The sequence below is a fragment of the Camellia sinensis genome, chromosome 2 (assembly GCF_055761805.1).
Source record: "Camellia sinensis isolate YWXY chromosome 2, ASM5576180v1, whole genome shotgun sequence".
Lineage (NCBI taxonomy): Eukaryota > Viridiplantae > Streptophyta > Magnoliopsida > Ericales > Theaceae > Camellia > Camellia sinensis.
This window is the reverse complement of record NC_138962.1, coordinates 84,642,668-84,662,820: the sequence shown is the minus strand read 5'-3', so window position 1 is coordinate 84,662,820 and position 20,153 is coordinate 84,642,668. Positions and strand designations below refer to the sequence as shown.

Here is a 20,153-nt window from a genome sequence, read left to right as displayed (position 1 = left end):
CTATACCATCTATACTATTATATATGTGAGCACCTAAATTGGTGTCTTGAAGCTTTGTCTCTCTTCATGCTAGGTGTCCAGTGATCTATCAAAAACCAAAAAAAAAAAAAAATACTAGAGAAGAGAATGGGCCAACACTTGGAACTGAAGACCACAAATTTAATAAGGAAGAATCTTATCACTTGAGATTACAACTAACATATTTTAAATATTTTATTTGTTTTTATCTACACTATTATATATGTGAGCACCTAAATTGGTGTCTTTTAAGCTTTGTCTCTCTTCATACCAAGTGTCTAGTGATCTATCAAAAACCCAAAAAAAAAAAAATGCTAGAGAAAAGAATAGGCCAAGACTTGAAGTTAAGAGCACAAATTTGATAAGGAATAATCTTAACACTTGAGATTACAGCCAATATATGTTAAATATTTTATTTATTGAACTTGCACACGCATCACGTGAGCCACCTACTATCTTTTATAAGTCCTACAACAAGATGTTAATTATTATTACCATTTGTTTTAAGAGATAGAGGAGTGATTGAAATTGAGATGGAGGTAAAATTTATTAATATTGTATTAGTGTTTTAATGCTATGGAATATATGTATCATATACACTGTTAGTTACACATTTTTAAAAATTTTAACATTATTAGAAAATATGTAATTTTATTTATGAAGTTCAAATTATGTATAAAAAAACAATCCGTAATATTCGTTACAAATGATGCAAGAAAAAAATGCAATATTTGCCTCAAAAAATAAGTAAAAAAAGTTATATATGATACACAACTACTTAATATTTATTATAAAAATACATAACATATATTACAAAAATATGTAAAAATTAGGATTGTACACGGATCGGATTGATCAAGTTTTAGAGTAAATTAGGAACCGAACAGTAGGAACTAGTATATATATATACTGCAAACTGATAAGGAACCAAACAGTAGGAACAATAGGAACACGGATCGGATTCTTCTATGTCTTGTTCTTCATCACAATTGGTCGATCAAGTAGTTTGACATATCTAATGCTTTCCTTCATGGAGTTCTTGAAGAAGAGGTGCATATGTTGCAGCCTCTTGGCTTTTTCATCCTACTCAAACCACTCATGTCTGCAAACTTCACAAGGCCTTATATGGGCTCAAACAAGCACCTAGAGCCTGGTATTGCACGTTCTCTGCATTTATTCTATCTCAGGCGTTTTAGAATAGTAAATGTGATTCATTTGTATTCATTCAGAAGTCTGATAGCACTATTATTGTGCTTTTAATCTATGTTGATGACATATTACTCACAGGAAATAATGATGCTCATATTACCTCTCTTATTGCTCATATGCATGAGGTTTTTTCTATGAAAGAATTGGGTCCTGTGTCCTATTTCTTGGGCATTTCAGTTCAAGCTATTGCTACTGGTTATACAGTTTGTTAACAAAAGTATGCTCATGACATACTTGTGCGAGCTGGATTAGCTGAATGCAAGCCCTGTTCTTCACCTATGTCTGTCAAGGCTAGTCTCACTAGTTCTTTCACTGAATTGTTTGACAATCCGTCTCTTTATCGCAGTATAGTTGGGGCTTTGCAGTACTTAACTATCACCAGACCTACCATCTCCTTTACTGTTAATCAGTTGTGTCAACATATGCATGCCCCCAACTTGGGTCATTTTTCTGCTGTTAATCAGTTGTGTCAGCTTCTGTTCCTATATATGTCTATTAGAGATATTAGATATTTGTTAGAGTTAGATATTAGTTAGAAGATTGGTTAGAAGTTTGTTAGACAAGTTGTTAGATAGTTAGACAGTCATTATACAAATGTCTATATAAACAATAATGTAGCTACAATACAAGTATTGAATAAAGAATTGAGGAGTTCATCTTTTTTTCATTGTGATGAAGAGCAAGACAAAGAAGAATCTGAATACAGTAGCAGTTGAAGTCACAGCTTATGTTGCTACAGTCTAAGACATTAGTACCACCACTATATCAGCAGCACTCACGCCCATCTCACAGCTGCAGCTTCAGATCTAGCTCAGTTTCTGTTGGTATATCTGTCTATTAGAGTTATTAGATATTTGTTAGAGTTAGATATTAGTTATATATTTCCAGACTAAAATCAATCAAGTTTCTGTCAATGATCCGGTTACATAACCTGCATCAGGTTCGAACATGCCTAGATTAGTAGGCTTACAGCAACAGCTTCAGTGGTCTAGTACATAAATCTATTGGGATGGTCTGATTCTTATTCTGTTCTGTTCTAGCTTTCTGGGTGAGCAGCTGCTACTTTGTGTCATTAATCCTGGTTATTGCCTTGGTTCTGGCCTTGGCGAGCAGCAGCAGCAGTATTGGGTTTGGTTGGAGAGCTCCTGAGAAAGTTGTTACTCTTGTATAGTTGCCTACTGCTGTGTGTACAGAGGTGTCACATAGGGGAGGCTAACTGCTAGCTGCTGTGTTGTACTGCTATTGCTGTTGTTTTATTATAGAAAGAACAGTTGTAGTTACAGAGAAGAAAGTTGGACTAGGAGGGTAGAAGATCTGTAAAGACCTGTATCTGCAATCTGCCATAGGCTGTAGAGTAGAGAAAAGTAGGATATTAGCCAACTTTTTGATGCAGGCCTCAACCTAGAACCAACCTGGATACACCTCAAAAAAGCACATAGCTAGCCAATGAGACTTCAATACCCTGGATATGGAGAAAATGAGACCATAACAAAGAGGGACAGATCAACCTGCAAGTATACATGAAACCTTTTTTTGGGTGAATAAGTCATAAATAAAAACAAAGAGCTCACACGACTAGAAGGGGCATAAGAGGCATACCGCAGGCCCTACACCACCACTATACATGAACAAAAACCAGCCAAAAGCCACACAAAGGCAAGAGAAAGCAAACAAAAAATAAAAATAACAACAAAAAATATACAGCCCCAATACACAAACACTAGGGACTAGAGTTTTCTCTAAGCTATGGAAAACATTCCAAACGAAACTGAGAAGACTTAGACCAAAACAAGCTGCACATCAGATTTGGATCCTTTTAATGTGTTCAGGGTCCCCATACCAGCTGTATGTGGACCATGAACTCACCCTATAATCCCAAACGCTGAGTCAATGTCAGCACAAAGATACGAGTATTTTCCCTTGCATAGCCCGCAAGGGTAGGCCACAAAATATTCACCTGAACATCAATACTAGTATAGACTAAATAAGAATGACTTTTACAATCAAAATTAAAGGATTTCTTCACACTTGAGGCGCTTAGAGCAGCCATCATCCCTTGCTGCCAGATTCCTAATTCCAGAGGACAAACTGCCAGCAAGTGTTCCCAGTGGCAGAAGACATCCGACAGACATTTTATGTAACCCTTCTTTCCAGCAACAGACTTGAAACAAACACGCAACCCGATACATGAATTCCTATCACAGCTAAGAACCAATGCTCTATGCCATCGGCAAGAAAAAGCTTTACATACGAACCACAAACAGCCCACATTATATGAACTCACATCACTCAACCCATAATATGAGACCTCACTACACTCTAGAAATGTTGACAGCAAGCAACTTGCAAGATAGAACAACAATTCATAAACATGTAAACAAGTTAGCAACAAAACTCTCTCAATCTGGGCAGTGAAAGGTATGTGATTTAATGTCCTCCCTACACTCAACCCTCTATGATATGGTCTAGCTCCCAGAACAGCACCTTTCAACCTGCACATTAACCAAACAATTAGATAACACTCTATTTATGCTCCCATTCACTCAACCCACTTGAAGTGATCTCACATCCCTAAAAACTCTTCTAATCGGATCCAGAGAGGTAACTCAATTCTTCAAAATTGAATCTGGCAACCTCCATGTCTCCAGAAACAACCTATCACTTTGATTACTATTTAGGTTAGTAACAGAAAACATTCGAAATCGAACCATATCAATTATTTGCTTAATAACCACCTCCTCGGGAAGGAACTCCCCATTAAAAAATCTGTTATTTCTGGTCATCCACAATTGGTAAACTGTGCAATTAAAAACCAATCTGGAAATGACCGACCCGAGGGATTTACCCCAAATTTGTTGAGACAGAAGCTGAACCAGCTCAAACCATGGCAGATCTGGCCAAGAAACATTTAACTTTATTTTCATGACATTCCACACTTTATCAGAGAAAGGGCAGTGGAAAAACAGGTGGTTGTGATCTTCATAAGGGTTATGGCAAACATATTAGTTTAGTTATTTATTTATTATATGTATTTTTATTTGATTTGGATATTGCTTTGCTGTTTATTAGAACTATATTTGTTTTATGAAAATTCATGTATATTATGATTCTCTTTCTTTATTGCATTCTTGTTTTTTTTTACTCTAATCATATGATCTTCTCATTATACATGACCATTTATAGGCAATTTTATATTTTTGCGTTCTTATGAAAGTTAAGACAATGGAATTGATGCCTATAAGACACTTTTAAAATATTCATTACAGTTATCACAAAATGTCTCAAACCTTAATATAGCCTTGGTGTAGCATTGCCTACGACTAAAATTCATAAAGGTCATGTTCGAAGACCTGTATATTTATGTATCATAGTTTATTAAGAAATCCCTATTTTCGCTATTTAGATGCACTTCTATTTGTGTGAAATTTCTATGCACTTCTATTTGTGTGAAATTTCTCCACCTTTCTGATCTAAGCAACTATATGTATTACTTGGCCATATTAGGAAAACAGTTACTTCGCGATTAGTGATGGAGAAAGATTGGGTACATCTTAATAGGTAATGAAAATTATATTTGGAACCTATTGTGCTTAAAATATTCATTCTCAAATGTTTTGATAAATTTGGACTTTGAATGGTAAAATAGAACTACAGATGAATACATGAAAGCAGCATGGAATTTTGTGGACATGGCTAAAAGGAATGCAGGGTATCCAGAGAAGATTATATGTCCTTGCAAAGATTGTCGAAACTTAAGTCACCATTGTATTGAGGTTGTGTATGAGCATTTGGTCATAAAGGGAATGGATGAAACTTATACAAATTGGTTTCATCATGGAGAACAACCACATGTCAGTGATAAACCTGATATGGAAATGTTAGGCTCATACAATTTATTTAAAGCTGCATGTGCGCGAGATGACAATTATGAAAAATCTGTTGACGAAAGTGGGGATGAGGATTTTTTCAAATTACTGGAAGATGCAGAAACTCCATTATATTTAGGTTGTGAAAAATACACAAAGTTGTCAGCAATTGTAGCTCTTTACAAGCTCAAAGCTGTAAATGAATGGTCTGATAACAGTTTTAATAAACTTCTGGAGATATTACATGATATGTTACCAATGGGAAATGTCATTCTGAAGTCTGTATACTCTGTGAAAAAATTTGTCAAAGCATTTGATTTAGGGTATGAGAAGATTCATGCTTGTGTGAATGATTGCTGTTTGTTTAGAAAAGAGAATGCTGAAATGGAGAGTTGTCCAAAATGTGATTTTTCACGATGGAAGGTCGATCAACGCACCAATAAAATTAAAAAAGGTGTTCCTGCTAAAGTGCTAAGATATTTTCCAATAATCCCAAGGTTTAGGAGGATGTTTAGGTCATCACAAATGGCTGAAGATTTAAGGTGGCATTCTGCTCATAAAAGTGAAGATAGCAAGATGAGACACCCAGTTGATTCTTGCTCATGGGACTTGGTAAATAATAAGTGGCCACTCTTTTCATCAGATCCTCGCAATCTGAGACTAGGTCTAGCGGCTGATGGTTTCAATCCATTTCGTAATTTGAGTTCTACGTACAGTTGTTGGCCCGTGATGCTAGTTGCATATAACTTCCCACCATGGTTATGTATGAAAAGAGAAAATGTTATGTTGACATTATTGATTCCAGGAAAAAAGCAACCAGGTAATGACATTGATGTATATTTACAACCGCTTATAGAAGACCTGCAAGAGTTGTAGAATAATGGGGTGAATATTTATGATGCTTTCACAAAAACTGTTTTCAATTTGAGGGCAATTTTGTTATGGACAATAAATGACATTCCAGCATATGGAAATCTCTCTGGGTGTACTACGAAGGGTAGATTAGCATGTCCTATATGTGGCAACAATACATATTCACAGTGGCTAACATTTAGTAGGAAGTTTGCATACATGGGCCACAGGTGCTTCCTTCCGCCATCTCACCCTTTTCGAAAGAAAAAAACTTGGTTTGATGGTAAGGAAGAAAAGAGAAGAAATCCAAAAATCATGACTGGCAACAACATTTGGGTTTCTATTAAAGACATGAAGAATGATTATGGAAAAAGTGGAAAGAAGAAGCGAAAGCGAGATAATGAACCTATTCAAACGTGGAAAAAGAGGTCAATTTTTTTTGAATTACCTTATTGGAAGGTAATTGTTATTGACTATTTTGATATATCTTATTTATTTATTTATTTTTTTGAGTTTTTGATAGTAGCAATTTTATAAGTGTTTTTATAATGAATTCTCAGGAACTTACATTACGTCATAACTTAGATGTAATGCATATAGAGAAAAATGTTTGTGAGAGCATCATTGGCACCTTGTTGGATATCAATGGAAAATCGAAGGATGGTCTCAATGCTCGTAAGGATTTACAAGAAATGGGAATACAACATGACTTGCATCCAGAAGACCATGGGAATAGAACATACCTCCCTGCAGCTGCACATACACTATCAAGGACTGAAAAGAAAATATTTTGCAAGAGGTTATTTGACCTAAAGTTACCTGATGGGTATAGCTCAAATATTGGGAATTGTATATCGATGGAGGAATGCAAGATTATAGGCCTCAAATCCCACGATTGTCATGTTCTGATGCAACAATTGTTGCCTGTAGCTTTGAAAGGATTAATGCCGAAAGGACCAAGAAATGCCATACTTCGGTTATGTTCATTCTTCAACAGAATATGTCAACGAGTCCTTGATAGAGAACAAATAGCGGCCCTCGAAGAACAAGTCATTGAAACCTTATGCATGTTTGAAAGGTTCTTTCCACCTTCATTCTTTGACATCATGATTCATTTAACAATTCACATAGGACGAGAAGCACGATTATGTGGACCAGTCCAATACCGTTGGATGTATCCCTTTGAAAGGTGAACACCTATTTCATGATTATTAAATATGACTATGTGTTAAGAAGTATCATTTTAATATGATGTTCATTTTTCTGAAGATATATGAAGATACTCAAAGGATATGTTAGGAATCCTGCACGACCTGAAGGCTGCATCGCAGAATGCTATCTTGTAGATGAGTGCATGTCATTTTGTAATAAAAATATGAAGACAACTATTGAAGTAGATTATCAAGTAGGCCGTAATCAAGATTTTGATAATGATGTGATTCTTGAAGGTCGTCCAATTTCAGGTGGAACATCAATCACATTGAGTGATGAATTGTTGGAAACTGCACATCGTTGCGTGTTGTTCAATACAGCCATAGTGGAACCCTATTTGGAGTAAGTATGATCGAATTTCCAATGCATAATTTACTACGTACCTGATATCAGTTATAAACCACTTACATATTTTGGTTTCAATCAGGATGCATTTAGAGGACTTAAAGCAATCAAATAGGAGCCTTGGTCTTCAAAAAAATAAAAGCTTACTTTTGAAGCGACATGCTGAAAATTTCGCAGCATGGTTAAAGGAAAAGGTTACATGTTATTTCAAATCTGTTTGTCTAGAAGAATATGATAACATAACATATGAATTTATTTCCTTATTTTTTAACAGATTCAGTTTCATACCCCATCAACTAATGAGTTGGACAATGATGAGGTGGACAAACTAAAATGGCTTGCATATGGTCCTAGAAAGTATGCAATGTCCTATAATGGATATATAATTAATGGGCAGCGATTCCACACAAAGGAAGCAGAGAAGTCAACTCAAAATAGTGGTGTTTCTATTGAAGCTAGCACCATGTGCAGAGCAAGTGCAAAGGACACTTCACAAGTTGTTGATGTCGTTGCATATTATGGTGTGATCAGAGATATAATTTTATTAGATTACCATACATTTCAACTTCCAATATTCAAGTGTGATTGGGCAAATATTGGACATGGTGTTAGATTTGAAGATGGTTTTACACTTGTTAATCTACCCCAAGATGAGAACCAATATGAGAGGGAGCCTTTTATATTGGCCTCACAAGCAAAACAAGTGTTTTATTCGAGAGAAACTGATTCATCGAATTGGTATGTTTTACTAAAGGCACCGCCAAGAGGTTATTATGAGTTGGAAATGTATGATGAGAATGAGGATATGTCTTCCAGGCCACAACACGTTTCAACACTTGATTTGAACATTGATGATGATAATGACGAAGGCAGTTTTGTGAGAGAAGATTGTGAGGGCATATTGGTGTGATTTGTGTGCTACTCTTGAAAAGATTGTAGTTTTTATCTCAAGTCTTTTTTAGTTTATAATGTTATTTTGAAATTTCTTTGTAAAGCACTAGTTTACATTCTAAATTTGTTTCAGAATTATTTATGGTGGTTTGAAACAAGATAAAAGAGTTTTAACTTATGATGAATGTATAATATTGCACTTTAAAAGTTTTTATTTAAATTTTTTTGGGAAATGATGGTATGTACAGGGTTTTTTTGCTTGGCCATTTCTATCACTTTTGTAGCCTTTATGTATTTATAAGGTATACAACTCAATTCTTGTTTCAAAATACTTTCTTTATTTCAATTCATTTCTCTAACTAAGTTTGGAATTTGATGCTATGTTATTATTTTGTTGAATAGGTTGGCTACCATGGTTGCTAGTTGTAAGGGGAGGTTACGTCCAAGGCAGACATCAAGTGAAGTCTCTCTTGAAGGACCATCCAACCTCTTGCCTCAAGATTCCCTAGAAACAACTGCAGTTCCTACAGAGGGTTCACAAAGTCTTAAACGAAAAAGGGGCCCAACCAAATTGAAAACAATTGCAGTGGATGGCGGAAGTCGAATTGAAATAGTGTACAATGACTTGGGTCAACCAATTGGTGATGGATCGGTCAAATTATCCTCCTTCTTAGGAGCTCTTGTTCGAGAGATTGTACCTGTAACACTTCCTGATTGGAGGAAACTTCCTTCGGAGATGGAAGAAGTCTTATGGAAATCTATTCAGGTGTAGTATACCAAACTTAAATATCTTTGCTTTGAACATAAAATAATCATAACATTAATGGTAATACAACTTGCAGGTAAGATTTAAGGTAGATGAAGAGTGGCAAAAAGATCATATATTTATGTCTATGGATGATCTTTGGAGGGCCTCCAAATCAAGATTAGTTACCAAAATAAGGAAAGCATCAAACGAAGAAGAAAGGCTTGAACTACAACTTGATAACATCAAATCAATTCATGAGTGGAAGGATTTCTTGAAGGAAAAGACAAGTGAAAAGTTTAAGGTAAGAAACTTCTGAAGTTGTCAATACTATTTTATAAAGGCAACATATGATAAAGACATTCTATTGTTATCAACACTATTTTATAAAGGCAAATTGTATTTGTATCACTACTATTATGTTTCTCCACCTTTTTGTCATGTTTTGTTGCAAGGGGATCACTAATCATCATTGTTGATTGATCTTTCTTAGGGAGCATGCTGTTATTCCATTAAGCAAGATAATTGTCTATTTTACTATAATGTTGTATCAATTTCAATAAAATAGAATGTTTTCGTTGACCAAAAAAAAAAAAAAAAACTGAAATTGATTAATTGCTTTAGGCTAAAAGTGAGAAATTCAAAGCAATTAGAAGGAAACAACTCCCACATACATGCAGTCGCAAGGGATATGCACGGTTGACTGAGGACATGGTAACATTAAATTTTATTATAAATTTTATTTAGTTCTGTTTGTATTTTGTTTTATAGTATGAATCTTTTGTTTCCCCCCTAGAAAAACAAGGGTGCAACCTCCTCATCTCTATCTAGAGTTCCTGTCTGGATTCAGGCACATACCAAAAAGAGTGGTGAACCCATAAACACAACTGTTGCTGAAACTATTGTAAGAACATTTCTCTATTTAATAATTTTTATTTTTTATTTTTTATAATATATCTTCATATTCATATTGGTCATCCTTATCTACTCAGACATAATAATAATATTATTTTTTTTAAGGATAAATTGAAAGAAGTTGAACTTGATGATCCAGTATCATCATTTATTCTTAAGGTAAAACAAGATGCTCTTTCAAAAATACTTGGTCGTGAGAATCGCGGGCGAATAAGAGGGCTTGGCAAAGGAGTTACTCTTACTAAATTATGTGTACTCTCGCAAAGGGATAGTTTTAAAACTCAGGAAAAAGAAGAAGCTACTCAATTGAAAGAAAGAATGGCACATTTGGAGAGCGTAGTTAGTCATCTAATGAGAAATGAGGCAAGTAGTTTTACGCATTTATTAAATTTACTTATATAGGTTTCAAACTTTTTAACATAATTACATTATTGTCTTTCTTTTTTTGGTGTCAGAAGCAAGCAAGCGAGGAAGGATCAACAAGACCTATAGTTTCTCCCTCGGTAAAAAATATTATTTACATTCCATTTTACATGAAAGTAGTGTGCGCACATGCACACACATACATTTCCATTCTATGAGTATATTTATATGTAGCGATCAACTTTAGAATACCACTTAAGGGGTTTGGGTCTTCACTATTCAGTGATACTACATGAATTAGAAATACTTAGCTAGAATGTGAGGGGTTCAAACACCCCAGATAAGATGATGGTCGTCATAGCTCCCCTTAATGATTGGAAGGTTGATCTTATTACAATTACTTTCATGTTTTGGAAAATGTAAGGGGACAGTTTCTATAATATAATTTAAACAGCTTGAGTAATGTTACTTCAATAAGTTGTTTACTAATACCAAGTAAAAATAAGAAGTTAGGGAAAAAAATACATACAGGCAAATAAACACACTAGGATACGTACATGCACGAAGCAATTACTAACCTTGCGAAGGCAAAATGAACTCATTTTCTTCTGATAAAGAAAAATGGTGGTCAACAGAATAGCAATCAAAGGAAAAAAATAATGCCTCCCCAAAAATCTACTTATATTGCCTCCCTTCATCTCTGCATAAACACTCAAACAACAGAACTCCTTCTCAGTCAAACCTCACAGCACTGGCATGTTTCTGCTAGGTGAGGACTTCAAAGTTCTTCAAGTGAAAGATTTTTCAAAAAGAAACCCTCATTGCTTTTAGTTGCAAATTGTTGAAAACTTCAGCTGAGGACATTGAAAAAGGAAAACAAATGATCAGCTTAATTAAGATTCCAAATAAAGTGCACACATGCAGTTTATCTTCAGTCATTATTATATAGACAGTAGTTTTTTCACCTTTTTTTAATGGAGAGGTGATAAAAGCTATGGCATTGGGTCATTCACTAGAATGTTAACTGTAATTAGTTCTCTGGTTGAGGAATACTCAAGGCAATGTTCACAGATGGATTTTACTCGCAATATTGAAATTTCGTGGTTGACTCATGAGCTATGTCACACAGACTCAGGTAAGTATCAGGTGCGGGTTCAAGTGTTAGATCTTCCTAAACCTAAATCTTAGGATATTGGATATGCATCCAAAAGTTGGGAATGGATAAGGGGATACATCTTAAACACACACACACACATATGTATTGCTTATTGTATAATCTTCTTAGATCAGATGTTATACATTATTTAAAAATGTACTTCAAATAAAAAAGGATTTAGGAAAACATAGAATTTACATAATAGAAATGTTTTCTTTACTAGCAAATGCAAGTGTCTTCTTCTTCAAACATCATACAAAATTAGAGGATCCAAATGTCTATATTGGGTACAGGTGTTGGACACATATCCCCCATGTTTACCCTTGTCATATCCAGTGGACACAAGTACAATGGGAGAAGTAGAAAAGTCTGTGTAACACATCTTATGAGTATTGATTTAGACAATTAAAATTCTTGGTTCACTCATCATTATAGTGTATATATATAGAGAAAGAGGGGAGCTAACAACCATATATGAGTGATAGTTTCTCTTGTTTGTCATTGCCTTGTTACTAAAATGTCAGAACACTAACACCCCCAACAAGAAATGCAAGTTGCTGGATTGGATGGGGTCAGGGGAAGTAGTTGCTGAAGGGCGTTGGTCTTCAAGTGATCCGAAACAACTTGTCCATCACATTCCTATTGGACCTAATGCCATGAGAGTATGGGTAGATCTCGTAAGAGAAGCTGGAGCATATTTATGGAGGCCTACTGCTGACATGACTTACATTGAAGACGCTGTGGGTACTACAGTTGCATGGCCAGCTGACAAAGTTGTTATGGGGCAGTGATCACTTCTACAGGTTGGTAATTTTTTAAAAGATTACAAATATTACTCTTCATGAACAATTTAAATCTTATTATATTTGTTTTTATTTATTCCACCTGCAGAAATGTATTTGTAGAGAATGTAGAAATGTTTTTTTTTTTTATGAATAGACAGGTCGGATCTAAATCGGAATCCTTATAATGCAATAGAAGTATATTTATTAAGAGATAAGACAATACAAAGAGAAGAGTAAGGAATGCTTGATATTACGAAAGAAATAACACTTTTTTAAGCGATAGGCTATTACAACATACTTTATAGTTTTGCATATCACATTAGCTACCAGAATAAGATTTCTTGTACAGAGGCAGATGATGGAACACCCTCAGGCCACATTGGAATGACAACAATGTGTTTATAACGAAGGAACTTTAGTTGAACCTGCTTCTTTGTTAGATGGCCATGCATATGAAGACCCAAGGAAGTATTGATTCTCGATATATAGAAAGTGCTGGGCAGATCTTATTGCCTGAACATATGCTATTTGAATGCTCATATCGATCATTAGATTTTTTGCACAGACTAGGTTCTGCAATAAAGAACGTTACAAACACAAACAATTATCAAAACTGAAAAGAACAAACAAATTCAGTAGAACTTTCCAATGTGCTAACTTAACACTAAAAATAAACAAATTCAGTAGAACTTTCCAATCTGCTGAATCTGTTGATTCATGTATGCAGCTGTGGTTGAATGCTGTCTGGGATGCTTGCTGGGCTGCTATGCTTGGGCTGCTATGCTTAGGCTGCCCAGTTATGATCTCTGGTCTGGTGTTGCTGAGATGGCTGTGGGTGGGCTGGTTGACTTCTGGATGAGGGTGGGTAGGTGACTGCCTGAATTGGTGGATGCTTGTCTGTTGGGTGTATTTTTTTTTTTTTTGGATCGGCAAAAAGACTCTTTATTAATGAAGAAAACAAAATATGCTAAAACTTACATCAATAAAGATGGAAAGTGCAAAAACGGGAACTAACCCAAAGATTGGTGAGCAGCCAATCAGGAGGAACAAAAAAAATAGAAAAAACAACCAAAAACAGCCTACAGCAGTACTGCTGCAATTCAACATCATAACCCAAAAATCAGCATACACCTACAGCATACACTCTAAGACAACAAAACACCAGAAGCATTCAGTAGATAGACTGCCCTTTGCATCCCAGCTAAACTGCCCTCTGCTTACCAGCAGCATACCCCCACCATACCCTCCCAGCCAATACATTGAATTTGCTCAGCAACAGAGAAACAAGTCTTTTGGCCTCCTATAGTCACCACCCAGCTAGCAGCACCTATAATCACCACCCAACAACAGGACCACCAATAGAAGAACAGATCAACCCAAATAACAGCCCACAAATAGCATACACCAACAGATGAGCACTGTTAGACATATCAGGAAGTGGCTTCCTCAATTCCTCACTAAACCTTGCATATCAATTAGATTTCAAGCCAGAACCCACCAGTTCCACCCTAAACAACAGACAACATAACAGCAGCAGACAACATAACACCCTACCCACTCACCCTTGGAATTCCATGATTTTATCCACTCAATCCAGAACCAACCAGCAAACAACAGATAGCAAACCAGCCACCAAACCAGCCACACTCATTTTTCTAAAACCTCATACAGCAAAAAGACCTCCAAAACCATAAAGCAGACCAGCAACCAACACTCCCAAAACAAATTAGCAGCATGCAGATTAGCTTCCAAATCAGCAAACAAATTACCAGCATGCAGATCAGCTTACAAAGTAGCAGCTTGCAGGTCAACATATTCTGAATCTGGAAGAGATCACCAGCTTGGGTGTATTTCTGCTGGTGTATGCTGTGTTGTTGATCTGTTATATGCTGGTGTATGCTATTGGCTGATTCTGGTATGATGTGTTGAAGAAGTGGTGTTTTAGTAACTTTGGTATTTTGTTAACAATTTGTAATTTTATTTTGATCCAGCAAATCAAAGGATAACATTTTGTAATCATAACATTTTGTAACTTTTAACAAATCAAAGGATAACATTTATCGAATGTGTTGTTAGATTAGGTATATAACAGATCAAAGGATAACATTTTGTTAACAATTTTTGTCTGCTGTGTTGAAGAAGTAGTCATGGTGCTCTGCCTTTGCTCCAGCAGAGGAGTGCTTTGTTGTTTTTTTGCTTTTGTTTTGATATAATTTTATTTTTATTTTTCCTTTTTAATGATATACAGTATTGTTAAACTGATTATACTTATTGTGACGTGTTGATTATTGTTTTACAGTTATTAGGTTTGGAAAGAAGATGGAACCAATAGAAGTCAGCTTGGAAGTTTGTGGGTGCAGAAAAAGGAATTTGAATGTGTTATTGGCTTGTACATACCGACATTATGACTTTAAGTTTTTGTTTTTATTTTTATTTTTTTTAACATAGTGAGAGATTGTGTTTTGGTACTTTATTAAGACAATGTTATGACGATTTTATTATTTCTTGAAATTTGCGGTGATGAGTTATTTTTCAATGATAATATTGTTTTGTATGTGATGGATGAAAATGTGTTTGTTGCATTTACAGAATGTAGGTTTCCAATATTGGTGTTGGAATGGATTTTTATTATATTTATAAATGGAAAAAGCTTCGGACCCCCAGTGGGGGTACTGGGTGTCGCCTCTCATTGGTCCAAAAAAAAAAATAGTTATTTATTTATTTTTATTTATTTTTATGTTTTCCACCAACCCCGTGCTACCACGTCACTGGGGGTGCGACTCCCACTGGGGGTCTGAAGCACGGCTCATTTATAAATACTATATGATAGCATTTAAAATTGCTATCATAATGAGGTATTTGTAGCATTTAAAAAATGTTATCATGCTTTATTATAACATTCTTAGTTAGTTATGATATGGTAAATTGTAACATTACTAGATTGCTATAAAAACAATTTTATAGCATTAACAAAATGTTATCCTTTGGTATTTTTAGTAACTTTTAACTATTTCATAGCATTCAAAAATTGTTATAATATATTTACGATAGCGTTCAACGATAACATTCAATAAATGTTATTAAAAATGATACACTTTTAATAACATGGGCAAACATAACATTCGTAGAATGCTATTGCTTACTTTTGATAGCATTCCTCGAATGCTATAAAATGTGTTTTTTGTTGTAGTGGACCCATTGCTGAATATAGATCAACCACCGTATATGTCATGATTATATCGCTCAAAATAGCTGTAAAACTTTTGTTGTGGTATGATGCGATATTTATACCATATATACACATGGTAGCTGTATGTATGAAATTATTGTAAACAACTATGCATTAGAGTTGTCACGTCAACTTTGATGACCTGAACAACTATGCATCAACTTGATAGGAGTTGTCACTTCGACTTTTATGAATTGCATAATTTATTGTTATTTCAAACAAAAAGTAAAAAATTTGTGAAAAAATATTTCAAAAAATTAATAAATACATAAAAATACAAAAAATGTACTGAATGCTTGTATTTTTTTTAAATATTTTTAGTATTTAGTGAATTTTTAAAAGATTTTTTTACAATTTTTTATTTTTTAAGTGTATTTATGTTTGGTGTGTCTAAAAAGTAAAAAAAATTGCTTAAAATATTAAAAAAATTCAGTAAAAACAAAAAAAAAAACAAGCAAATTAAGAAAGTAGAATTTTCTCAAAAATGAAAACAAGCAAGCTGATCAATTGACTAAATGTCTGAATTAGTCAAATTTCTCTACCTTAAATTTTTTTAAAAAAATAAATGTGAAATTATAATTTGAAAATCCAAAACAAACACCACACCTGTAAAATTGGGTAAAAATGTATTTGTACTGCCTCAATTTTGACTACAATATTGCATTGAAATATACTTACAATTTCAAGTACTAAAATATTTTAATTGATTATAATATTTTGTCTCAACCAATTTATGAGCATTTCCTGTTCGATCACATGCATGCCACTGGCCTTACACAGTGTATTCGGCTGCCAGGACTCCATTTTTGTCAAGTCATGAACGCATCAAAGGCATGTAGCATTGGCTGTTGTGCCGCAGATGGTTTCAACCTGGCTACTGTAAAAATGTAACTTTACCTTCTTTCAAAGGCAAGTTGAAAATTAAGAGGTTGTTTGGGATGATCTAAATAAGTGTATTTTTTGTCTTTTTACAATATTTTTCTACAATATATTTTCTACCCATTGTTCAAACCACTTTTTCTGTAATATTTTTTACTTTTATGTATTTATTAATTTGTTGAAATATTTTTTCACATTTTTTTTTTACTTTTTAGGTGTATTGAAATATTTATTAATTTATTGTTATTTTGTTCTGACACCCCCTCAAAATTTGTATAAATTGCATAATTCACATGAGCACAGTAGGTATGGTACGATAATAAATTGTAACTCGGTGCAGTGATACATCCAACATTTCTCAGTGATGCTCGCCAGCAACTTGAATAGACGTAATAATTTGGATGCTTTGTTTTTTCCTCAGATGCTATGTGACTTTGTGCAGCGATGCAGTGATGCATCTAACTTTGTGCAGTGATACAGTGATGCATGTGACTTTGTGCAGTGATGCAGTGATGCATGTCACTTTATGCAGTGATGCAGCAATGCATGTGACTTTCTGACTTTGCCATGCTTGTATACGTTGTGATCTTTTTCCTCACATTACGTGATGCATGTGACTTTGTGCAGTGCAACTTACATGCTTGTTTTTTTCCTCACATTTCAAAATTCATCTAAGTCACATTAATACGACCACATGGCAATAGTGTTGATAAACAATTATATGATGGACTGAAGGAGTGAAGTGTAATTTACCGAATATAAAAAGAAGCAGAAAATGCATAACAATGAAAATGGGATGACTGTGAAGTTCATTAAGTGAAAATAAGATAAAATATAGGCTGCAAAGTTCCAATCGTGTTTACATATAAGGTGACCATTTTATTATTTTGGTGAAAAAAACAACGTTAGTTTTGTAGGTCGAAATGAGTTGGACGGTTGTGTATTTACTTGCACTCTGTTTCATAGTTGTTTATGAACAATATTACTTTAAAACAAAGAAAATTAAATCCGTTGTTTCATTTTATGATTTCATTTATAATTTTTTTAAAACACCTATTTGTATTGAAATCGTCAATTCCAAGTGACTACATACTGTATTACAAAAGTAAGTATGAAAAAATAGTTTCATGTGGCGATGTGACAACTCACTGCATTTTGTTTTATTTGACAACTCACTGCTCGAATATGAAGGGATTGCATTGTGATCCTCTGGCCTACAATTATGATTTTATCTGACAACCATGTTTGTGTACACAAAGTCACGAGTATTCAAAATTGCATGAAATGAATAACATAAAATAATATCACGGGTATCATTTCTTCCATAGTGCCCCAGCATGCATTATCGTGACCAGATCATCTCTAGTTAACCCCCACTATGATGTCTATAAATAGCAATACCCCCAGTATGATGTTTGTTGAAGTCATAACAATAGTAATATATCTACAATTACTATTATTATTAAATTTTTATTTTATTTTATGAACAATGTCTTCAGGAGGTGTAGGAAGTTCACGCCGGCAAAGAAATTCGAAAGTGTGGTTACTACCTCTATTTACTTATGACTACAAGAGCGAAAACTACTCGAGTCCGAAGGATTATTATGCTGGTATCCAAGCAGAATGGACGTTCAGGGTAACGGAGCAAGAAGGATTGTTTAATGATCTACGTAACTTTGGGGCACCGGTACCTCATCATCGTTCATCGACCATGGCTAGACGAAATGTGAGTGACTATGAAAAAGCAGTTTGTAGAATTAAGAAGGAGAACAACAGAATGTTGATGCGGAGATGTCGACATTTCATGCTTCAGCTAGCCACCAAAATGGCATAAGCAAACAACAGAGATTTGACAGTGATTGAGCGAAATAATGTCTTAAATAATGAAAAATATCTCTCTGACTACTACATGTCAAATGAGGAATGAGAAATCAAACACCATTATCTTTCATATATGTTTGTATGTATGTTGTGTCGTATCTTCGTTACTGGAGTGTAAGACAATGTTGTTGTTCATATAACGTACGGATGTATTTCAAGTATTTGTTTTATGAACATGAAGTTTATGAAATAACTACATTTATAATTATACATTTATTAGTTCATGACTTTCGTTACTGAATTGCAATGAGTTAATGAATGTTCTGGATTAATGAATGGATTAATGTATATTGAATTATGTGAATACTTAAAACACATAAAACAGAACAGGTAGCTCGATGAACAGTTTCCTTTAACTGGGGCTCGTGAAATAGGGATCCATTTACAAAGAATTTCAATCTTTATCAGGAAAGAAGAAAGAGCCACCTTTCAATTCTTGGAAGTCCAGTAAAAATGATGACTCTGGTAAGGAATGAGGGGTTGACAGAAAACTAAACTCGGTGAAACGAACTACCGCCTTCAATAACACATAAAACAGAGCAGATAGGTCGGTGAAAAGCTTCCCTTAACTAGGGCTCGTGAAATAGGGATCCTCTACGTAAAGAATTTCAATCTTCATCAGGAAAGAAGAAAGAGTCGCATTCCAATTCCTGGAAGTCTAGTAAAAATGATGACTCTGGTAAGAATGGGGGGTTGACAGAAAACTAAACTTCGGGGGCTGGACAAACAAGTTCAAAGCCAAGTGGTTGGTCCAGTTGGAGGACTAATAAAGTTCAGACAAACGAACTACCGCCTTCAATAACACATAAAACAGAACAGGTAGGTCGGTGAAAAACTTTCCTAAACTGGGCCTCGTCAAATAGGGATCCTCTATGTAAAGAATTTCAATCTCCATCAGGAAAGAAGAAAGAGTCGCATTTCAATTCATGGAAGTCCAGTAAAAATGATGACTGTGGTAAGGAATGGGGGATTGACAGAAAACTAAATTTCGGGGCCTAGACAAACAAGCTCAAAGCCAAGTGGTTGGTCCAGTTGGGGGACTAATAAAGTTCAGACAAACGAACTACCGCCTAACACATAAAACAGAACAGGTAGGTCGGTGAAAAGCTTCCCTTAACTGGGCCTCGTGAAATAGGGATCCTCTACGTAAAGAATTTCAATCTCCATCAGGAAAGAAGAAGGAGTCACCTTCCAATTCCTGGAAGTCCAGTAAAAATGATGACTTTGTAAGGAATGAGGGGTTGACAGAAAACTAAACTTCGGGGGCTGGACAAACAAGCTCAAAGCCAAGTGGCTGGTCCAGTTGGGGGACTAATAAAGTTCATACAAACGAACTACCGTCTTCAATAACACATAAAATAGAACATGTAGCTCGGTGAAAAGCTTCCCTTAACTGGGCCTCGTCAAATAGGGATCCTCTACATAAAGAATTTCAATCTCCATCAGGAAAGAAGAAAGAGTCGCATTCTAATTCCTGGAAGTCCAGTAAAAATGATGACTGTGGTAAGGAATGGGGGGTTGACAGAAAACTAAACTTCGGGGGCTGGACAAACAAGCTCAAAGCCAAGTGGTTGGTCTAGTTGGGGGACTAATAAAGTTCAGAAAAACGAACTACTGCCTTCAATAACACATAAAACAGAACAGGTAGCTCGGTGAAAAGCTTCTCTTAACTGGGGCTCGTGAAATAGGGATCCTTTACGTAAAGTATTTCAATCTCCATCAGGAAAAAAGAAATAGTCACCTTCCAATTCTTGTAAGTCCAGTACAAATGATGACTCTGGTAAGGAATGGGGGTTGACAGAAAACT

At 35.0% G+C, this 20,153-nt stretch overlaps 1 protein-coding gene and 1 long non-coding RNA gene across 2 annotated transcripts; both read left to right on the top strand.

The window, feature by feature from the left end:
• Positions 1-4,889: 4,889 nt before the first annotated feature.
• Positions 4,890-8,412, top strand: LOC145814937 (uncharacterized). Its single transcript, XM_082911866.1, has 6 exons — positions 4,890-5,913; positions 6,058-6,404; positions 6,506-7,023; positions 7,215-7,499; positions 7,585-7,696; positions 7,777-8,412. The coding sequence occupies exons 1-6, from the start codon at positions 4,890-4,892 to the stop codon at positions 8,410-8,412; spliced, it is 2,922 nt and encodes a 973-aa protein (XP_082767992.1).
• Positions 8,413-12,139: 3,727 nt separating this feature from the next.
• On the top strand, positions 12,140-14,926 carry LOC145819608 (uncharacterized). Its single transcript, XR_014360354.1, has 2 exons — positions 12,140-12,375; positions 14,657-14,926. It is a non-coding gene; the product is annotated as an uncharacterized LOC145819608 (long non-coding RNA).
• Positions 14,927-20,153: the final 5,227 nt, after the last annotated feature.

Bases quoted from the DNA above. Each gene is read 5' to 3' on its own strand.
- LOC145814937 (XM_082911866.1), top strand. From the start codon at position 4,890: ATGAAAGCAGCATGGAATTTTGTGGACATGGCTAAAAGGAATGCAGGG. The intron at 5,914-6,057 runs GTAATGACATTG...ATGACATTCCAG, and splicing joins TCCAGGAAAAAAGCAACCAG to CATATGGAAATCTCTCTGGG. The intron at 7,024-7,214 runs GTTCTTTCCACC...ATTTTTCTGAAG, and splicing joins ACCTTATGCATGTTTGAAAG to ATATATGAAGATACTCAAAG.